The 16,942-nt window shown below is 42.5% G+C and overlaps 2 protein-coding genes across 2 annotated transcripts in view; one reads left to right on the plus strand and one right to left on the minus strand.

The window, feature by feature from the left end:
- T265_05093 (hypothetical protein) overlaps positions 1–16,942 on the minus strand; it is a gene marked incomplete at both ends in the record, with an annotated part of 36,787 nt that overhangs the window by 1,921 nt on the left and 17,924 nt on the right. The window contains 4 exons of the mRNA XM_009170010.1: positions 3,632–3,678; positions 6,876–7,011; positions 9,409–9,524; positions 11,393–11,560. Coding sequence (XP_009168274.1) covers positions 3,635–3,678; positions 6,876–7,011; positions 9,409–9,524; positions 11,393–11,560 — 464 coding nt within the window. The remainder of the gene's footprint in view (positions 1–3,631; positions 3,679–6,875; positions 7,012–9,408; positions 9,525–11,392; positions 11,561–16,942) is intronic.
- T265_05094 (hypothetical protein) lies at positions 14,524–14,760 on the plus strand (the record flags this gene model as incomplete). Its single annotated transcript, XM_009170011.1, has 2 exons — positions 14,524–14,610; positions 14,647–14,760. The coding sequence occupies 2 exons, from the start codon at positions 14,524–14,526 to the stop codon at positions 14,758–14,760; spliced, it is 201 nt and encodes a 66-aa protein (XP_009168275.1).

Below are 16,942 nucleotides of genomic sequence, written 5' to 3' on the forward strand. Positions count from 1 at the left end.
GGGGGGGGGGTTGGAAAAGGAGCTATGCATTGAAGGCAATAGCTTTGATGCACGAGCGCCATTGAGGGCGCGACGGGGACATGTCTGACAATGTCTCTAGCCACTGATGTGGCCCGTCTCGGGGTCCCCATCCAGGAAGACGGCAGTGACCAGCGCAGCTGAGTTTGCTGGTAATGGCTTTCATACTTCGATGTTACGGTAGACAAAATAATGACGACAAAACGGTAGTTGACACCACTAGACATGCAACAATATAGTGTTTTCTGAGAGCTGAAGGTCTTACGCAAAAACTGGTAACAGTAAGCCCTTGTTGAGGTTGGTTTGGGCGCCTGAGAGCTACTACATAAATAAGCTAAACTCCACGGCCGAAAACAGTGCTTATGGAGGATTATTCGTGTACACCTGTCCTACAGAATCAGTGTCACTGCGGCTGTACGCTAGAAAAAAAGGGAAAAACTACTTTCGAAAATCCAAAACACTGCTTTTGTGGACAATATATTCAACGCCTAGATAATCACACCAGAGGGTGTGAATACAGCCACTAGGTCTACCTAGGGAATGCGTAATATAGCTGAGAAGGGGAGAGTACGTATTTCTTGCAGGATCTATGTGAAGCCGACTCATCCTGCCATCAGAGCCAGTCGCCTTAAACCAAGGTATATATTTCATTCAGGTCACATGGATTCATTGAGAATCCCAATTAGCACAATACATTTGACATGAGGAAAACGTCTTATCCTCAAGAATCGGCATAAACTGAGATCACTTTTGAGGATGTTTGATCATTATGCAAGACTCAATCCAAGATAGACCACTTTGTTCTGGCTGGTGAATAATCTTGTTCACCGTAGTGTGGAATAGATATGGACTAAGGCTAGGGAGTCCACACTTGTCAGCGCTTTTCAATGTTAGTAAAACACATTATGGGTTATGTAGCATATCTCCTAATGGTGAAGGGTATTCGTTGCCTTCGAAAGGAGGGAAATGAATAGCTATCAGTTGGATGTGTTTCCAGATCCTGATTTCAGAGTGAGAGGAACTACGCGCACTTTGAAAGCATCCTTCATAATCGATCTAGGTTCTAAAATGTTCCAGTGTCTTCGAGAACATCTAAACTGGGTAACATCATGCAGGCACCGTTGGTTCGATTGGTACGTCGCTGAGATAAACGGGGGTGGAAACAGACTGAAGGGTATGAAGGTGCTTATTCTGTGGTGGCCGGTTGATTGACTGTCCATTGCAGTCAAACTTACGTTCCGCCTAGCTTCATCAATTTCCGTGAACTGCAGAATTTCCTTAAGAAAAGGTAAACTGTTTCAAGGCAAGCCAGTAGTATCACCAGATCTAAATGAAATCCAGATTCAAAACTAATTACATTATCCAGATGCAGAAAGCGTGCGAAACCGCTTTTGCTGAGGAGACATTGAAATCCCCTGAAGTTTTCCCATAGATCGATTCAATAGATTTTCGTCGTCTCCAAGGTTGTATAACCAACCGTGCACACTCAGTGCAGGATGTTTCCTCCGTGACTATGACCAGTCTATTTGCTGCAGTGATGACGTTATGACCAAGCAATGCCTAACAGATACTCATACTAACAGATTCGTGGGATCTCTTGTGAGTAGCCCATACATCTCCAGTGGAAATAGTATAGTCATCATGTGAATCCAAATCAACAGATAGAATAATACAATCTCGGTCGTAGTATCGATTCCAGATAATGTAGATGTATCTATCGGTTTGAGCTTCGTAATTGCTGGGTTCGAATGACATGTTTTGAAATCCTTTGGTGAGGTTGGAGCTTTGCATGCATCTACTGATTTGTCGCCACTACTTCTTCTGCCGCATAAGTGTATCAGCTAGTATGGCCAACTTTGCGAGTCACCTTGCATCAGAAAAGCATAACCCAGTGATGCCCCCTTCTCCAGGCTTGTGATGCACGAAGGTGGGAGGGCTACTCCATCTCCTACTTAAACACATCCATAGGAGAGTCTTAAAGATGACCGAACAAGGGAAGTGACTTTTCTTGACGGTAAAAGGTTCCATTTAGTCGGTCCGGATGGAACAATGCAACACAAACATGACATCGGGAAGAAACGTAGTGTTTTCGAAGACACGAGTACTTTGATCGCTCTGTAATTACTTGGGCTACCATCCTAACAGGAGAGAAGAGATAAAGATGTATTTCAGTCGGGACGCTGCAGTCCTTCCAACATGCATAACCGCGACCAAGAGTGGGTGTCTTGTTATTCTTACCCCATGCACTCGCCCTTCCTGACGAAATCATAGTTACCTTTTCAAACTAATCGAGTGTTCCATTTCTAAACGGCCATCCCAATACATTTTCCATTGGAAGTATCCGGGACTACACGACCAAGTAGGCATACATGTCGACCCTATGTTCCGTAATGCCAATGAAAAGTCCAGATCGGTCATAATTCTAGAATATCATGCGTTCTGTGTTCCAAAGTCGTTTTTGGTTATAGAGAATGACGTTCAGTTTTATTTTCAAAAACCTCGCTTGTTCATTTGCTTATCCGGTGTAGCTGTGTGGATACTTTGCACTCTTTCCAGACGTAATGTAGAGCTTTCGCTACTCAGCACCACTTGTCCTGAAGGCTCAACCAGATTGTCCGCGTAAAGAAAGAGACGATATTTCTTTTGATAAAGTGGTGACTTGAGGAAGATTTTGTGTCCTACATGTTGAACGCGGAGATTCAGCACAAGACTCGAGAACTTTGCTCAGTCACGAGCCCAAGTTGAAGTATTCTGTCGCACTGTACATGAGAGGTGTATACAGTTTTGCGCCCCTAACATTTGAGCCTGATTCATCTCTGTCGTGCAGTCATCATGCTGCCCACTTGCTCCGCTCTACCGAGACCGACAGAATAGCTAACGTATAGTCCTTGCGCTATTAGGAGCAGAATATATGCTCATACCTCCCTTGCTTTTGCAACTTATCGATTTTTTTCGAAATTCCAGACTCTGTTGCGATTCATACGAATCTACAGATAACTTCCCTTCCAATTCGTTCTTACATGTTCACTTAATATTCTAGTGAGGATAACTTTTACGCTATTACTTGTTCACGCACGCCGTAGCTCTATTTATACTTGGGAAGTGCCCACTCACTCATGTGGGGAGCTGAGAACTGACCACACAAGACCGCTACAAAAGAACGTAGCATCTTACGCAGATGTACATCAATACACTTATTCCTGCTATTTCACACTACGCTGGAGTTTGTCGAGAGTGTAACCCCCGCCACACGTACCAACTCGTCAAGCCAGATTCTCTATATCCCTAACGTACCAAACGGTCCGTTTGCTTATTGGTTGTGCGAGAAGTTTCTGAAATTCCTACCTGGACTTCATCAAGAAAGTGAATACAGTGTCTTAGACGTCAGTAGTTACTACGTCACATAACGACCGACTCGTTCCGGGTCATTCCACTTAGCTGGTTTTCGGTCCAGTTAGTCAGGCATACATTCTTATCGAACTGGTTGTACGGCACTTTCAGGGAGCAGCACCACATGGGTGTGGAGAGGTTTGAATTCCTTATCTTTCTGCTATTCGCTTTAGCTGCACAGGAAAAGTGAAGTTGGATGAATTTGCGGAATTATCTGACTCACCCGCTATATAGATATCTCGATGGAATGCACCAGCTGCCAGAGCAACGCTGCGAAAATGAAATGCAGAAAGTGATTAAATTAAAGAAAGTGCAATTTGTGGCCCAAGCAGCTATCGACTACTAGTGAGTCTATCTTGACCTCCTGGTGATTCCTTCCACCTATTTACCTACTCCACCTGTATATTTTTCGCGTTCCACCTTTTCACCCAAATCATGACCGTTTTACTCACCACCAGCCTCGCTGCACTGTGTGCCTCCGAGTCCTCCAGCGTGCGTATGTTCGTGAGCGTGCGTTAGCCCAACCGCTCGCCTGATGCCGTTAACCCAGCCTTCCCCTAGTTTTGGCATGACACCCGGGTTGTTACCCCACCATGAATCTGATGCATTGGATGAAAAGACCGGAAACTCATGCTACCTGGACAACACCCCATTCGCCACTATCCGGTGTGCTGACTTTGGCACTGCACTGTATCTACCATTTATGGGGCTTGTGTGTGTGTGTGTCGGTGACCGCCTAAAAGCCCCGATACCCAAGATTTTGCCAGCTTACTTGTCAATCTTTACTGAAGGCCAGACAACTACCAGTTGATGGGCTTGGAGTTCAGTAGGGTATAACCATAGTGGATGTGATCCTCCCTCCTGTCGGAACTAATCAGGTGGGCACACAGGGCGTAGCGAAAAGAGACCGAAACACTTCTACCCATCACTTTTATTACGTCCAAACCACATCATTTTACTTAAATGAATCGTTACATGTGACAGTGAATAGAGCTATTTTATTCGAAGTGTGTCCTGATGACCCGTTAGGATGTGAGGCCTCTATCGTTTCAAGGGCTACTACTTGGAAATTCCGTGTTGGCAAGTCAGCTTTGTAATCTTAAGTAGGCAAGTCATACACCCAAGTGTCGGCTCTACAAAGGCCTTGAAGGGCTTCACCTCATTCTGACCGTCACCAACATGGGTTCGCCAAGGCCAGCTAGAGAATATCTGCCTAATAAATCACGTAAAAAATTAAGGCAGTGCAGACCCAGCACAATTTGAGGGAACTTAACGAACAGCGTACCTGCGCTACGACACCGTGAATATTATTTCACTCAAATGCTCACAAATGCAGCTTAATCTTAAAAATTGCTCGACCTGCCAGGCTCTTTGAACAACATTAGGGCGTACGATTAGACTTCCATGGCATTCCAAAGTACACGATACAAGTGAGCGAATGATCCAATAGTAATATCAGGATCTCAAGGTGGTGAACATCAGATTTTCCGAGGTCTCGTCATTGAATCAGCACATTTCCAACAGTTGACATAATGGTATTGGCCAACATGAGTTGTCCAGGAGTTAAAATAAACAGATAGGAAGACAGAACTATTGAATGGCTAGAAAAACGAAATTTCATACAATTAGACGGGCTCTGGTCTAGAGGAAGGTGGGTTTGGCATGGTGTGCGCAGGACGAATGTAAGTTCAAAGTTGGTACCAGACGTTTTTGTCAACCTAATGTTGAGTCTCGTAGACGTACTGCCACCGCTACAGATGCCGTCATGCAGTGCCTTTAAAGCGACTGGGCAACATACGGAAGAACCTGCAGATTATTTGAAACGACAGGTTTGGGTTGTTCATGTGGCCGATCTCAGAGATATATGACGGGATCGCACATTTGACCGTTTTACTGGATCTACTGTTGTTTCACAATGAGTGTTGCTCATGTATTTTCTCAACATATTCTGCTTTACAAAAGCAGGGAAAACTTCACACAACCAAACTATGGATGTGAGTCGGAATCTTGTTCATGAAGTAAAAATCGAGCAGCAATTTATGGTGACCCGTAATCTTAGAGTTGCTCCCAGGAAAATTCTTTGAAAATATATAGCGGCTGACTATACTAACAGGTATTCTATAAGTACCAAACCCAGATAGATTGATTTCAGTGTGCTTCGGTTCAGCTTTGGGTATCATCAGATCAAGGGAAATTAATTATCCGTTTCGGTTCCAAAAGTGAACAGAATGGTAGTGTGGTCTTGCTTAATGGTTTGCAGAAGGGGAACAAGTTCGAAAAATTTTCATCAACGTATCCAAGATGAAAATCTGCCACTAACGTCATCATTCAATCGATCGGGCTTAATGTTGCTCAAGAGAGTATCAATTAACAGGAGACCAAGTGGCGAACTCACAGCAACGTCATCGATTTAACGATAAATACTACCAAATACGCTAAACTTTACTTTGAAGGCCCATCTTCGCAATAGCGAATTGCTTCTGTCAAAGGTCTTTATCCCAACCGATTGTGCCGCGCGGCGTACTGCAATTGCAGTCTGCTTAAGCAAGCGGTCTAACAGAGTGGTGGTCTGTCAGTGTTACCGACCAGCATTGTAGTGATGATGAGAGAAAACCTATGTGATGCGCCTGAATAATTTGAAGAGCAGGGGAATCAACGACCGGAAGCTGCGTATCAGCGTGAATCACCATCTTTCGGCTCCGCAAACAAGTGATCGTGAAAAATTTCAGGGGGAAAAGAACTAGAATCAACAAATTTTGAAATGGTAAACGTTCCATCTGAGCGCTCACTTACCGTCTGATTAGCTAATCAGCTAAGCGAACCCATAAGTTCTAACTCAGATTATGCCACTTCTCAAAGGACAACGATTCACATTCATGATATCTTAGTTGGCGATATTTTTTTCAAGACTTGAACTGATCCTCACGCAGATGATATCCCAGTGTGATGAACATGACTGATACTCTGTTCGTTGCTCTATTCATTATTCTCTTGTTTTAATCTTCCATATGCTGTACATATTCGCCAGTTCGAATACATACGTGCTGGTTGTTGCGCTTCGCTGAATTCTGGATTTCTAGTTTGTCGAGTTGTGCCGATATACACACGAAACTTAATTTTCACACCCAAGTGAGTTGGAGTGAGCACTTCTTTTCATGGTGCATTGACTATATCTATTACTAAAAAAGGATGATTTGGTTTCAAATTATCTCACGCTGATTTTACTCAGATGCGGAGCTATACAGCCAAATCGGAAGACCGCATGACCCATTCAAGATTTCAGTCGGGCTATTTGTCCTTGCGATGTGAGATTAGAAGGGAAAGTACGAGAAGACAGTATAGACGAAAAGCTCACCCTAAGCCCAAACTGAGATGATCGACCAAAGTGTTTGCTAGAATCAGAAAGATTCAAAAGGCTGACATTTCACTGACGAGGGTTTCGTTCCCTAGAGTCCAATACAACTCACTTGTCACATCCGGGCTTGAGACAGACGTTTTGTTTTCATAAACTGGTNGATGATCGGAAGATCGGATTGTCCGTATCGAATCATAATGCAAACAACACACTGTGCCTTTCTTTTGAACCTTGTACAGGATTCGATCCTAGTTAAGCAGAAGATGAAGGTAGGAAGGAGCCGATTATGATAAGACAGCGCAGAACGAACTTGGTTGTTGTACTTCATGCTGGGAGAGTTTCGTTCAAAGTTAACCTTAGTGAGATCGTATTGATTCTTTGGAGTCCAAAATTTTGCTTTCCTGACTTGACAGGAGGCTGGGACACTCTGTTTATTGTTGTGATGTAATTATCCTAGGAATGTGTGCTGAGATGGTAACACCATTCGTTTCAACTGAAGCTCAATTGTACACAGACTGAAAGCCTCCGAGGCTGTTCCTATCTCTAGACATTCCAAATGGTATAAAACTAGACATATCCAAGCCCGAACTGGAGTCTTAGATCATCTCGTTCACACGGTTTACTTATTGGTGTAGCTAATGAATGTTACTACATGGACTTCTGTTATCACCATAAACTCCTAAATTTAAAGAGAAAGAGGAGATAAGCAGTTAAGTCGAACGACTCAAAGTTTAATTGCCCGAATTAGAACTGAGGTTGTTTTCACTTGATATATCGGTGGTTAGCTCCAACTGAATGAAAAGCCGTGCGATTTCGATTTTGTACAATTCATATGCGCTGTGAGAAGGCAATGACTTGTTTGTTTCCGTTCACACTTTCAACCATGTACCGATTACCAAATTTCCAACTATCAAATGGCCAGCCGATGGAGAGAAAATCCACGTGTATGTGATTTTGATGGAAATTAGTTCGGTGGAATCGGTGCGCAATCGATGGTCGTGCTAGTTTATAGTGATTTCACTCTGCATAAAAATTAAAACGATAATTGTACAGAGACAGAAACATTCACGGAGAAAACGAAGTTTATCGAATTGTATCGTTCTCCTGCTGCTGTGACTCGCTGAACGGTCGTAAAACTCTGTTGGTCCTTGGCTTCCTGTTCCGCACATCATGGTATATCAAAGGATACGGTAGCTCAGGACAACCCCTTATAGAGACAAAGGAAGATTATTCCAACTGTATTTATAGGGTAATCAAAGAATGTTCCACAAGGTCGTGTTAGCATCTCCGTGAGGGGGGCGGGTAGCATCGAGGTAAAGTTGTTCATTCCAGATTGGCCGGTATTCTGACCAATCGGGGCATGCCTTCGTTTGGTCCTTAGCCCGCACGTGACACATCATCATCATCATCAGTGTGAGCTCTAATAACCGCGTGCTTGCCGTACATTGGTTGTAGCTGCCACAGTTGCGTTCACCGATGATTCGGGGAGGTGGGGTAGCGCATTTGAGGCAGGAGGTGATAAATTATCGCGTAAATACAGCACTGTAAGTGGGCTGTTAAATAAGGGGATTTGGAAGGTAGCTATGCAGTGCAGACAATAGCTTAGATGCATGAGCGCCATTGAGGGCGCGACTAGGCCATGTCTGCCAATGCCTCTAACCATTGATATGGCCCGTCTAGTGGTCCCCATCCAGGAAGACGACAATGGCCAGCGCAGCTGAGTTTGCTGGTAATGGTCTTTATACTTCGCTCCCAAATAATTGGTTGACCGCCCCTGGCTCTCTTCCTCCCTTCACGTGGTTGTGCGAAAACAGCCCTCCGTGGCACATTCGTCCAAATGATATGATGTTCGGTTATTACTGCCGGCTGACCTCCGAACACCCATAGACCGCATTCCATCCTCAAAAAGCTAGCTGGCTAAGTTATCGGTGAACACCGTGCTAGATATAGCCATAAGCAATAAATCATGTTCACCCGTTTTGCTGTCCATGCACGCTACCTTTCTGTTGGTCGGCTATGACATCACTCAAAGTCACCTCATTCTTTTTTGTAGCTGATCTCCGAATGAGAGTTTGAAATTAATGTTATGTAGCAATGTGGTGTTTAGAGTTGGTTTTCATTCGGTCATGACGTCTTCAACTTCTCTTTGGGAACGATTTGCTGAAGACTTATATTTATGCAATTTTTACATCTAGAACAAAGTGAATTGAAAGGATGGGTGGAGTAAAACTTTGCAGCAGCTTCTGCGGTGGAAAAATGTTGTTTTTCCGTACCAACATTCATCATTTTTAACAGTCTCAATTTAGGTCCTTTTTAAGAACACTCTTCTTACGCGAGTTGTACTTACCGAAGCCTCTAACCAAATTTTCAAATGTTTTTGTACCTCCACTTACTTAGCACTATTACCTTCAGTTTTGTAAATCGGCCAGTTTACTTTCGATTTTCTCATTTTACTTGGTATGAGTGGATCTAGCAACAACCAAGTCGGGTGAAGACTAGTAAAGCAGTCACATGCTCCTGCAAAACTTCAATACTAAATCATTTTGTGCACTGCCATCAACTACGATGCAATACATTTTTCAACGGAGTGGCCTCTCAGGGTCACTGATAACATAAGCAACAATATTTGCACTGTTGTGACTCACCGTGTAAGCTGGAACACGGCATTTCTCAGAAGTGTCGAAATTGTCCGAATTGATATCATACTTGTAGGTCGGTGGAAACCTTATACGCCCTTCTTCGAACTGCTGAAAGACTTGACCTGTTCAAAGGCCAAGGGAATTATGAAGGGAATATTACTCAGCAGAAACCAAAATTATTGGAATTTACTCAGTATTGACCATTTAATGCTAGAAAAACACGGAATTCTGAAGCCCTTCTCCAAGCATGTGTCGCGAACCAATTCCGGGTTAACAACTCTGGAAAGATGCATACTGGTGGATAGTGATGTTGACAGATGCTGCCTATCCCTGATTTCAGTAGTGGTCCGATGTAAGTGTTCTGCATCCAATGAGTGGTTGTCTGCAGCAGTCGGACGGAGAACAAACACCGCTCAAACGCAAACATGCTTCCGCGTTGTGAGTTTCGGTCAGCGCTGGAGTGTACCGCTTAAACAGGACCAGACTAGTCAGGTCCAAATGAACTCAGGCTGAATCACACTGTATAACAGTAGTAGAAATCTTTTTTCGGTCAAAACTAATTTTACCCCCAACTAACCCACCCCAAATGACACCATCAATGTACGCCTGAATATGACCAGATCAGTCCCTAACTTGACTGGCAATCATGAGCACTGGTGGGATATTCCATTTAGAAAAATGAAACCTGAGCTAACTTAAAGAGTATTCAGAAACCCGAACCTATCATACTGAGACCAAACTAAGACTATCCAGCAGTATTCATTGTTTGGTTCGCTGAACTTACCCTCCAGAAGAAAACGCGAGATAAATGCTTTATGTGGCAACGCGAAATACTTCACTGTCCAAATTATATGTGGAAAACTTTGGGAGCTTCTGACAACCGATATTCCACCTATTTAGATATTACTCAAACCTGCGCAAAAATAGATTTGTAGTAGTAATAGCCTGAGGTTTGGGAACTACTTTGGATCAAAATATTTAGGTAGAGGTAGATCGTGTCCAGCCTTGACCTCAGCTAATTCCTTGTCAAAAGAAGGCAGAACAAAAAGTGAAAACGATTAGTTTTCCTGTAAACTGTGCTGCTTTAGTTTACTAGAAGTTACAGAATATCTTACGTGTAATAAGAACAACTGCATGCCGCTCAAATAACCCTCTCTAATTGAATTGCAACAACAGGAAATATTGTGAACAGAAGCAGATTTAAAGAAACGTACATACATACATACCACTCAATTTCCATAAGCTAGTTACTCAAATGCCATACAATGAGCCATATATTTTTAAAAGGTATAGAAAGCTGCGATGCTTGGATCTTCGTACAATTCCATGGTGATTTAGCATTGTGGGGAAAAATGGTGAGTCTGACTGTTGTTCTGTCTCAACATTTGATCGGGTCACTCTATATCAGGATGACCGCTAGGCTGCATTAACACGCCTTTATTAGAATCTAATTGAACTAGGCCTTTGAAGGCTAAGCTGTAGGTGCATTTCGTTTATCCCTCTTGACTGCTGTTCACTGGAGCTTATTCAGTGGAGCATACCCTGGTATCGAGAATAGCGAACAGGTGGTTAACAGGATTTTGTTCTGCAATCCCATCAACGTCAATACGACTGAGGTACACTCAGCTCACATGCCCAGTCGGTCATACAGAACTCTGAGATCAGATTTTTGGCGTGTTACCATTCTGCATCCCATAAAGTGGTTTCATATCATCCGAAAGGTTTATGTATTCCATCCGAATTGGCATATGCAAATGAAAACATCGTCCAGATGGGTGAGATAAACATTTCCCCTTACTTATCGAAGTTTTTGGAGGAGCTACTTGCCGGAACGAACGTTGGTTTTTAAACTCTTGAGAAATTGGATAGCATGTATGATGTGATTGGTAAAGCAAACAACTTTGATTTTATTACCAGATAATCAGGCGAAAAACTCCGTAAAACTAGTACAGAATTTAAATTTTCTACTGAATCCCATGAGTTCACGCACCTTTCAGCTGTGTTGAGACAAGTTCATCGAAGTTGAGCAGATGGTCAAAAACGCTGCTTTTTCTTTCTGTGCGTAGCATGTTTTCCACCTGACGTCTCGTTTTTTGTAAACGGAAATTCAAATCTCCAGCCCAGAATACTGCATCGAATCTATCCAAAGTTGATTTATCTATGAAGAGAAAGGTAACTGATTGGATTTATGCAGAATATTCAGGCAATCTGCTTGCAATCTGCTCCACTTTTATGACGTAGTTCGATTGAGCCCTTTGTTGGACAACTAGATATGTAAAAAGTAGGTGTTCTTTGCCAAAAAAAACATAGTTTCAGAACCCTGTTTTTGCTGGAAAAAAGATATTACCTGAGATTTTGCCGCATATACCATTCCTGGGGAGACGGTTGATGTGAGATTGGTGGGTTCATTCCGCACACTACCTAGATCGCTCAGGTTGTAAAAAGGCGAAGTGATACTCAAAGATCCGATGCTTAAATTTCATCCGAATTTTCAACTGTATTTCCCTGTTTGGACAACTTGGTGGCTTTCTTTCGAACATGTGGTATGCAGACAGCGAAAGCATTGTGTATTAATGGCAATGGTTGTACGGTAGCGAACCATCAGTGTTGAACACTGATAGCATACCGTCGATAAGGATGATAATGTAATGACAATGTTTTGTTTGCATTCACACCTTTTTCCTCTGAACAATCCTGCTCATTCTTGGAAACGGTTGGTCAAAACCAGAGCAAAGAAGCATAAGGTTGAAATCTTCTTATTCGAACTCTTCGAGACTTCAGTTTGATGTGGGTCAACTAGAGTGATTGATCCAAGTTAAGGAAAGGACTGTTCACATAAAAGCAGTGTAAATAAAAGTTCAGTGAATCCCATAATCCTGTTATTACCAGCCATTTTACTCAGTTTATTGCGATTAAGATTGAGATAACTTGAGTGGCGCAATGGAACTATTTTATTGATTACATTATGAGTCTCCAGTTTTTTCTTGGCCTGCTCAAAGTTACGAAATCCCGAGAAAGACCAAATGGCAATTCATCGGTTGATTTACATCGACAAACCGCAAAGTTCTGACAATAATCCAAAAGAGTTTCAAAATGGTAAAAAGGGAACCAGTGTCTGAAGACGATTTCAGTTGCGGAATACTCAGCAGTATTTGACTTGGTGTTTTGATAGCCATTCAGTTTGGCAGACGAAAAAACAACTGCAAAGGAGCATGTCCTCATTTATTGCTGACATGCTGCAACCAGTTGTATCTAGCCTGCAGTTAAATTGGTTGCATAACTTGCAGGAAAATGACAAGCGAATTGCTGGTCAGTTAGTTCTAACATTTCCGAAAGTCTAGCTCGTTTTTTGTCCACGTTTAACTGGTATGAAGGAAACGTGCGCACGGAAGTGGAGTTTGGACGATATGGAGTCTGGCTTGCAAAGAACATGTCTCATCCACTGTAGTCTGTGTCGCTGGATGGATTTGGTTAAGGGTAGGATACTACAGCGGTGGACTGTGACACCGTTTCAGCACATTTGTTTTGGGCAGTAGTAGTCGAGTAGCCCAATTCTTCGTAAAACGTCAGCTCTGAGAAGCTACTCATGACAAGCGCAATTTTGTACGGATCAGAAGGCTACAGTATTTATAAGGAGTTTCTCGTTTAAAGGTTGGTTTCAACGTTTTTCCAGAGGCGATGTAAAATTGCATTAAACTCCTCCTGGTGTTGTGGATGCAAACGTCTACTGCCTGTCTTGCTTGGGTGATTGAACGCAACTACTTGAATGAATCTACTTGGTTTTGAGGATCTCGCTTAACGCTGGGCAGACTAGACTGGACACTCATGCTTGTGATGAAGAAACATGTCTTTCGAGGATTTATTTCTTGTCCAAGTAGCGAAGCCTGATAGCTGACAGAATCAAGGGGAAGCTGAATTCCTGCAGGATTTGCACGAACACGCGTCAATGAAAATTTGCATTGGGCTCTGCTTCGTCGTTGAACACCAAATACACCTCTTTTAGTGTGCCTCGAGTATGCTTATAATATTTAGTTGGCCAGTGTGCGTCAGGTCCGAATGAAACTAAGATAAGAGGAGTGGAAGTGAGGCACGTAGGAATAGCAAAATATAACAGCTACTGTAAACAGCTTCCAGAAGTTGGCTAAAAGCTCTGTATTGTTCTCTGTAGCATGATCAATATTTTTGAAACCTTCGTCAAGAAACCGATCGTGAAATCACGAAAATATGGACAAAATGTGGACAAAAAACTCAACAGAAGAATATCGCTTACACAACTCAGTGGCAACTAATGCAACTTTTATGTTTTAGGTATCAGTACACCAAAGACAAGATCAGCCTGATCTTGGTGTTTGCTTGTGATCACCCAATCAAAGTACAGATAGTATATAACCATTGAAAGAATACTGTAGATGTTAGACACTACAAACTTACTAATGAGCAAATTTGGCCGCAAACCAGTTGAACCGTGAATGGGCGTTACTTTTCTGCTTAAAACTACAAAACAGTTAGGTCAAAGCTTAAGGAGTTGTGTCCAAGAATTGTGTGACCTTTGGCGTAAAAATCGGTTCTACATCTTTGGTTACAGTGTTGCAGTATGAACATATACATATACATGCTATATATGTTTACTGTTCGTGCTCCCAGTATATTTTGTATTCAGATAGGTGGAAAGCGGAAAAAAGTGCCGTAACGAGATAACAAAAATTTTCTACAACTACCACTGCCACTGCGTGCTACACTAGGAAGAGACAGTCAGGAGGAACAAATTACCTAAAGGTCAGTTAATTACTTCATTGTTTGGAAATCGGGACGTGAATATATCAACACCATTCTAATGAGTAAATGCAACTCCTTCAAGAATATTAGTAACATCTTTCTCATGCATACAAGCGCTCACAAAGTGTCTACGTTACAACCTGTCTGTTCTGGAGTTGACTGTTGGACGTAAGCATGAAAACAGCCAGTCAGGATAGACGAATGCTTCAGTTGGTCCGAAGCACCCTTTGACACCGGTGTCTAGTTAATATACTACTCTCCAAACTGCACTTCCCTCATTCAGCCGATTAACCGGGGTATATAGGCTTGTCCTTCAGTTATGAGATCTGACTTTAAAACAACTTTATGGATAACAAGATTGATGAGGATTTGTTGCTGACAGCAATGCAGTTAATCTTGTATGTCTTGAATGCTGTTCCCGTCGCTAAACTAGTGAGTGCTCTCAAATTTACTTCACACGACTTACAGGGGGACGTTGATCAGGAGGATTATGAAGAGATTGAAAAGTGCATGAAAAATGGTAACGGTGTACTTCAGAAGAAGGGGCAACACCAAGACGTAAAGTCCAGGGGAACAACCTAGATTTCACTCATGTTTTCAATACTTTAAGGAGAGAGACGATCACCACCCTTTAGAATGGAGAAATACAGGTGTTTTCATAGTGGTAAGACGGAGTAAGAAGCAGGTGCACATGCAAGTAGAGCACTCAGCCTTTGAAATGCTATGAACTTAAACATAATGTGGAGTCTTCTAGGCTGACAGATTGCGCCGTTGAACGTAGCCCTATTTTCTGGACTTGTATCAGTCACGAAGAAAGCCACTGCTGTTTATGGTGAAGTTACCGTGAATAGCTGATTGTATTGAATGATTATTGTATTATATTTTACCACTTAAAAGCTTATTTGTTCATTACTTTGACACTTTGCGAACCACACGTATTTATTATAAATATATATATATGTATATATATGTACCTATAAATATGCTTCTTTTGGCGCATGATGACCGAACCATGAACTGAGGCATCTGACGTTTTGAACAAGTGAATGATGAACCAGTCAATGCGTTAGAATTTGATATGCATCTGATCTCCTACCTCAACTTATTCACTAGGGCACATCAAGGGTACCGGCACCAAATCTTTTTGAACTCTAAGGATATGTTCAAAATAACGTTTACCCTAAGTGATAATCTGCACAGAGCATGTCCTAAAATTCTTACCGTAGATTTTCATATTAATTAACGTACGGTTTCGGCGTCGTAGCTCACTGTAGTGATAGGGAGAAGTTGCATTTTAAAAAAGTGCCATGCCGTTTGTAGCCGGCGGTCATCTATTTCTGTCACTGCTGCGGAGTATGTGAATGAACAGACGAACGGACCAGCACAATCTGGCTTGAACTACGCTGAAAGAATTAGTATGCGCTACCCAAAAATTGGGTTTTCTTGGACGATCAATTATGCAGTGCCTGATTCGCAGAAGCAGCTGATGCCCTAAGTCTCCCTGTAGTACTCAACAGGAGAAAATTAATTACTCATTTGCTCACTTGGAGTCGGCCCCGTGGCCTAGGACCAAACGGCTGACTTGGTCAGGCATCTGAAGTAATCATTTTCATTGAGCTACTTATTAAATTATGAGTAGTGCTTGTTTACCCCGACTGAGGAAGCAAGCGGCCGATGCAACTCGATTGCCATATTTACGCCATGGACCTTATAGTCATGGGTTGACATTTGTTCCGAACGAACAGAACTTGTCAGTCATTGTGAGAGAGATGACCATAAAGGTCGGACTTGACAGCCAAATACACTGCACACAATCCGGTGGGGAATGCGAATTACTCCGCCAGGCATTAACCCGCAGTTAAGTTTGAAAGTGAAAGCAAGATATAAGGACAACCCACATTAATGACACTGATTTTCCTTATTTAGACCTTTTGGTATGCCATCTCGGAAATACTAGCAGAAGAAGTAGAACGTCAAATTACTATTGAAACCGATCTTTAATTCGACAAGCCCTCAACTGCAACTCAAGAATCACCCATCCTCGGTGACAAGCTCGCTTAGCATCACACCTACGTAAGCCCAAACTTTAGTAGAATGAATACCCAACAAAATAGCTCCGGTCTGCGTCTTATCACCCGGTACAAACTTTAGATCACTGTCACTCTGCAGTGAAAAAAACATGTCAAAGTGTCACTGCCCCCAAATGCTTTAAAATCGAGAAAATGAACGGAACAAACGCTGACCGCATGTCATAGAGTGAAATCTCCTAGAGGATGTTTAGTTTTATTTGATATATATATATATATATAATTCAAGAGGTGATATGATAATGCTAAATTCAGTTTCTATGATTGGTTTTCATGATAGAATACCACTTTGTGTACTAGTGAACATAAAAAATGGTCTTTTTGAGGTTTCTGAGCGAAGTTCTGTCTTGAGCAAGCTAGTTGACATGAATCATTTAATAGTAATAGTAGCGGTAATGATATGCTATGATAATGATATGATATATATGGTCGGCGAGCTGAACCACCTCCTCGTGGTGCCGACCGGGTAGCCTGGACGTCTGTCTGGGTGAGCTAAGAGTTCAGCAACTCCAGACAGGGCCAACCACCCCGTTTGGTTTCAATGTGCTGGTTACTTTCGACAATGTATACTACGAATCATCTGGCGCCTCCGCACCAGTTCCAACCAGTACACAGGAGAGACTCGTTGGGTTCACGTGTGAGGAATGTGGCAAGTGCTGCAAATCGAAAGCTGGCTT

Source organism: Opisthorchis viverrini (assembly GCF_000715545.1).
Source record: "Opisthorchis viverrini unplaced genomic scaffold opera_v5_92, whole genome shotgun sequence".
NCBI classification, from domain to species: Eukaryota; Metazoa; Platyhelminthes; class Trematoda; order Opisthorchiida; family Opisthorchiidae; genus Opisthorchis; species Opisthorchis viverrini.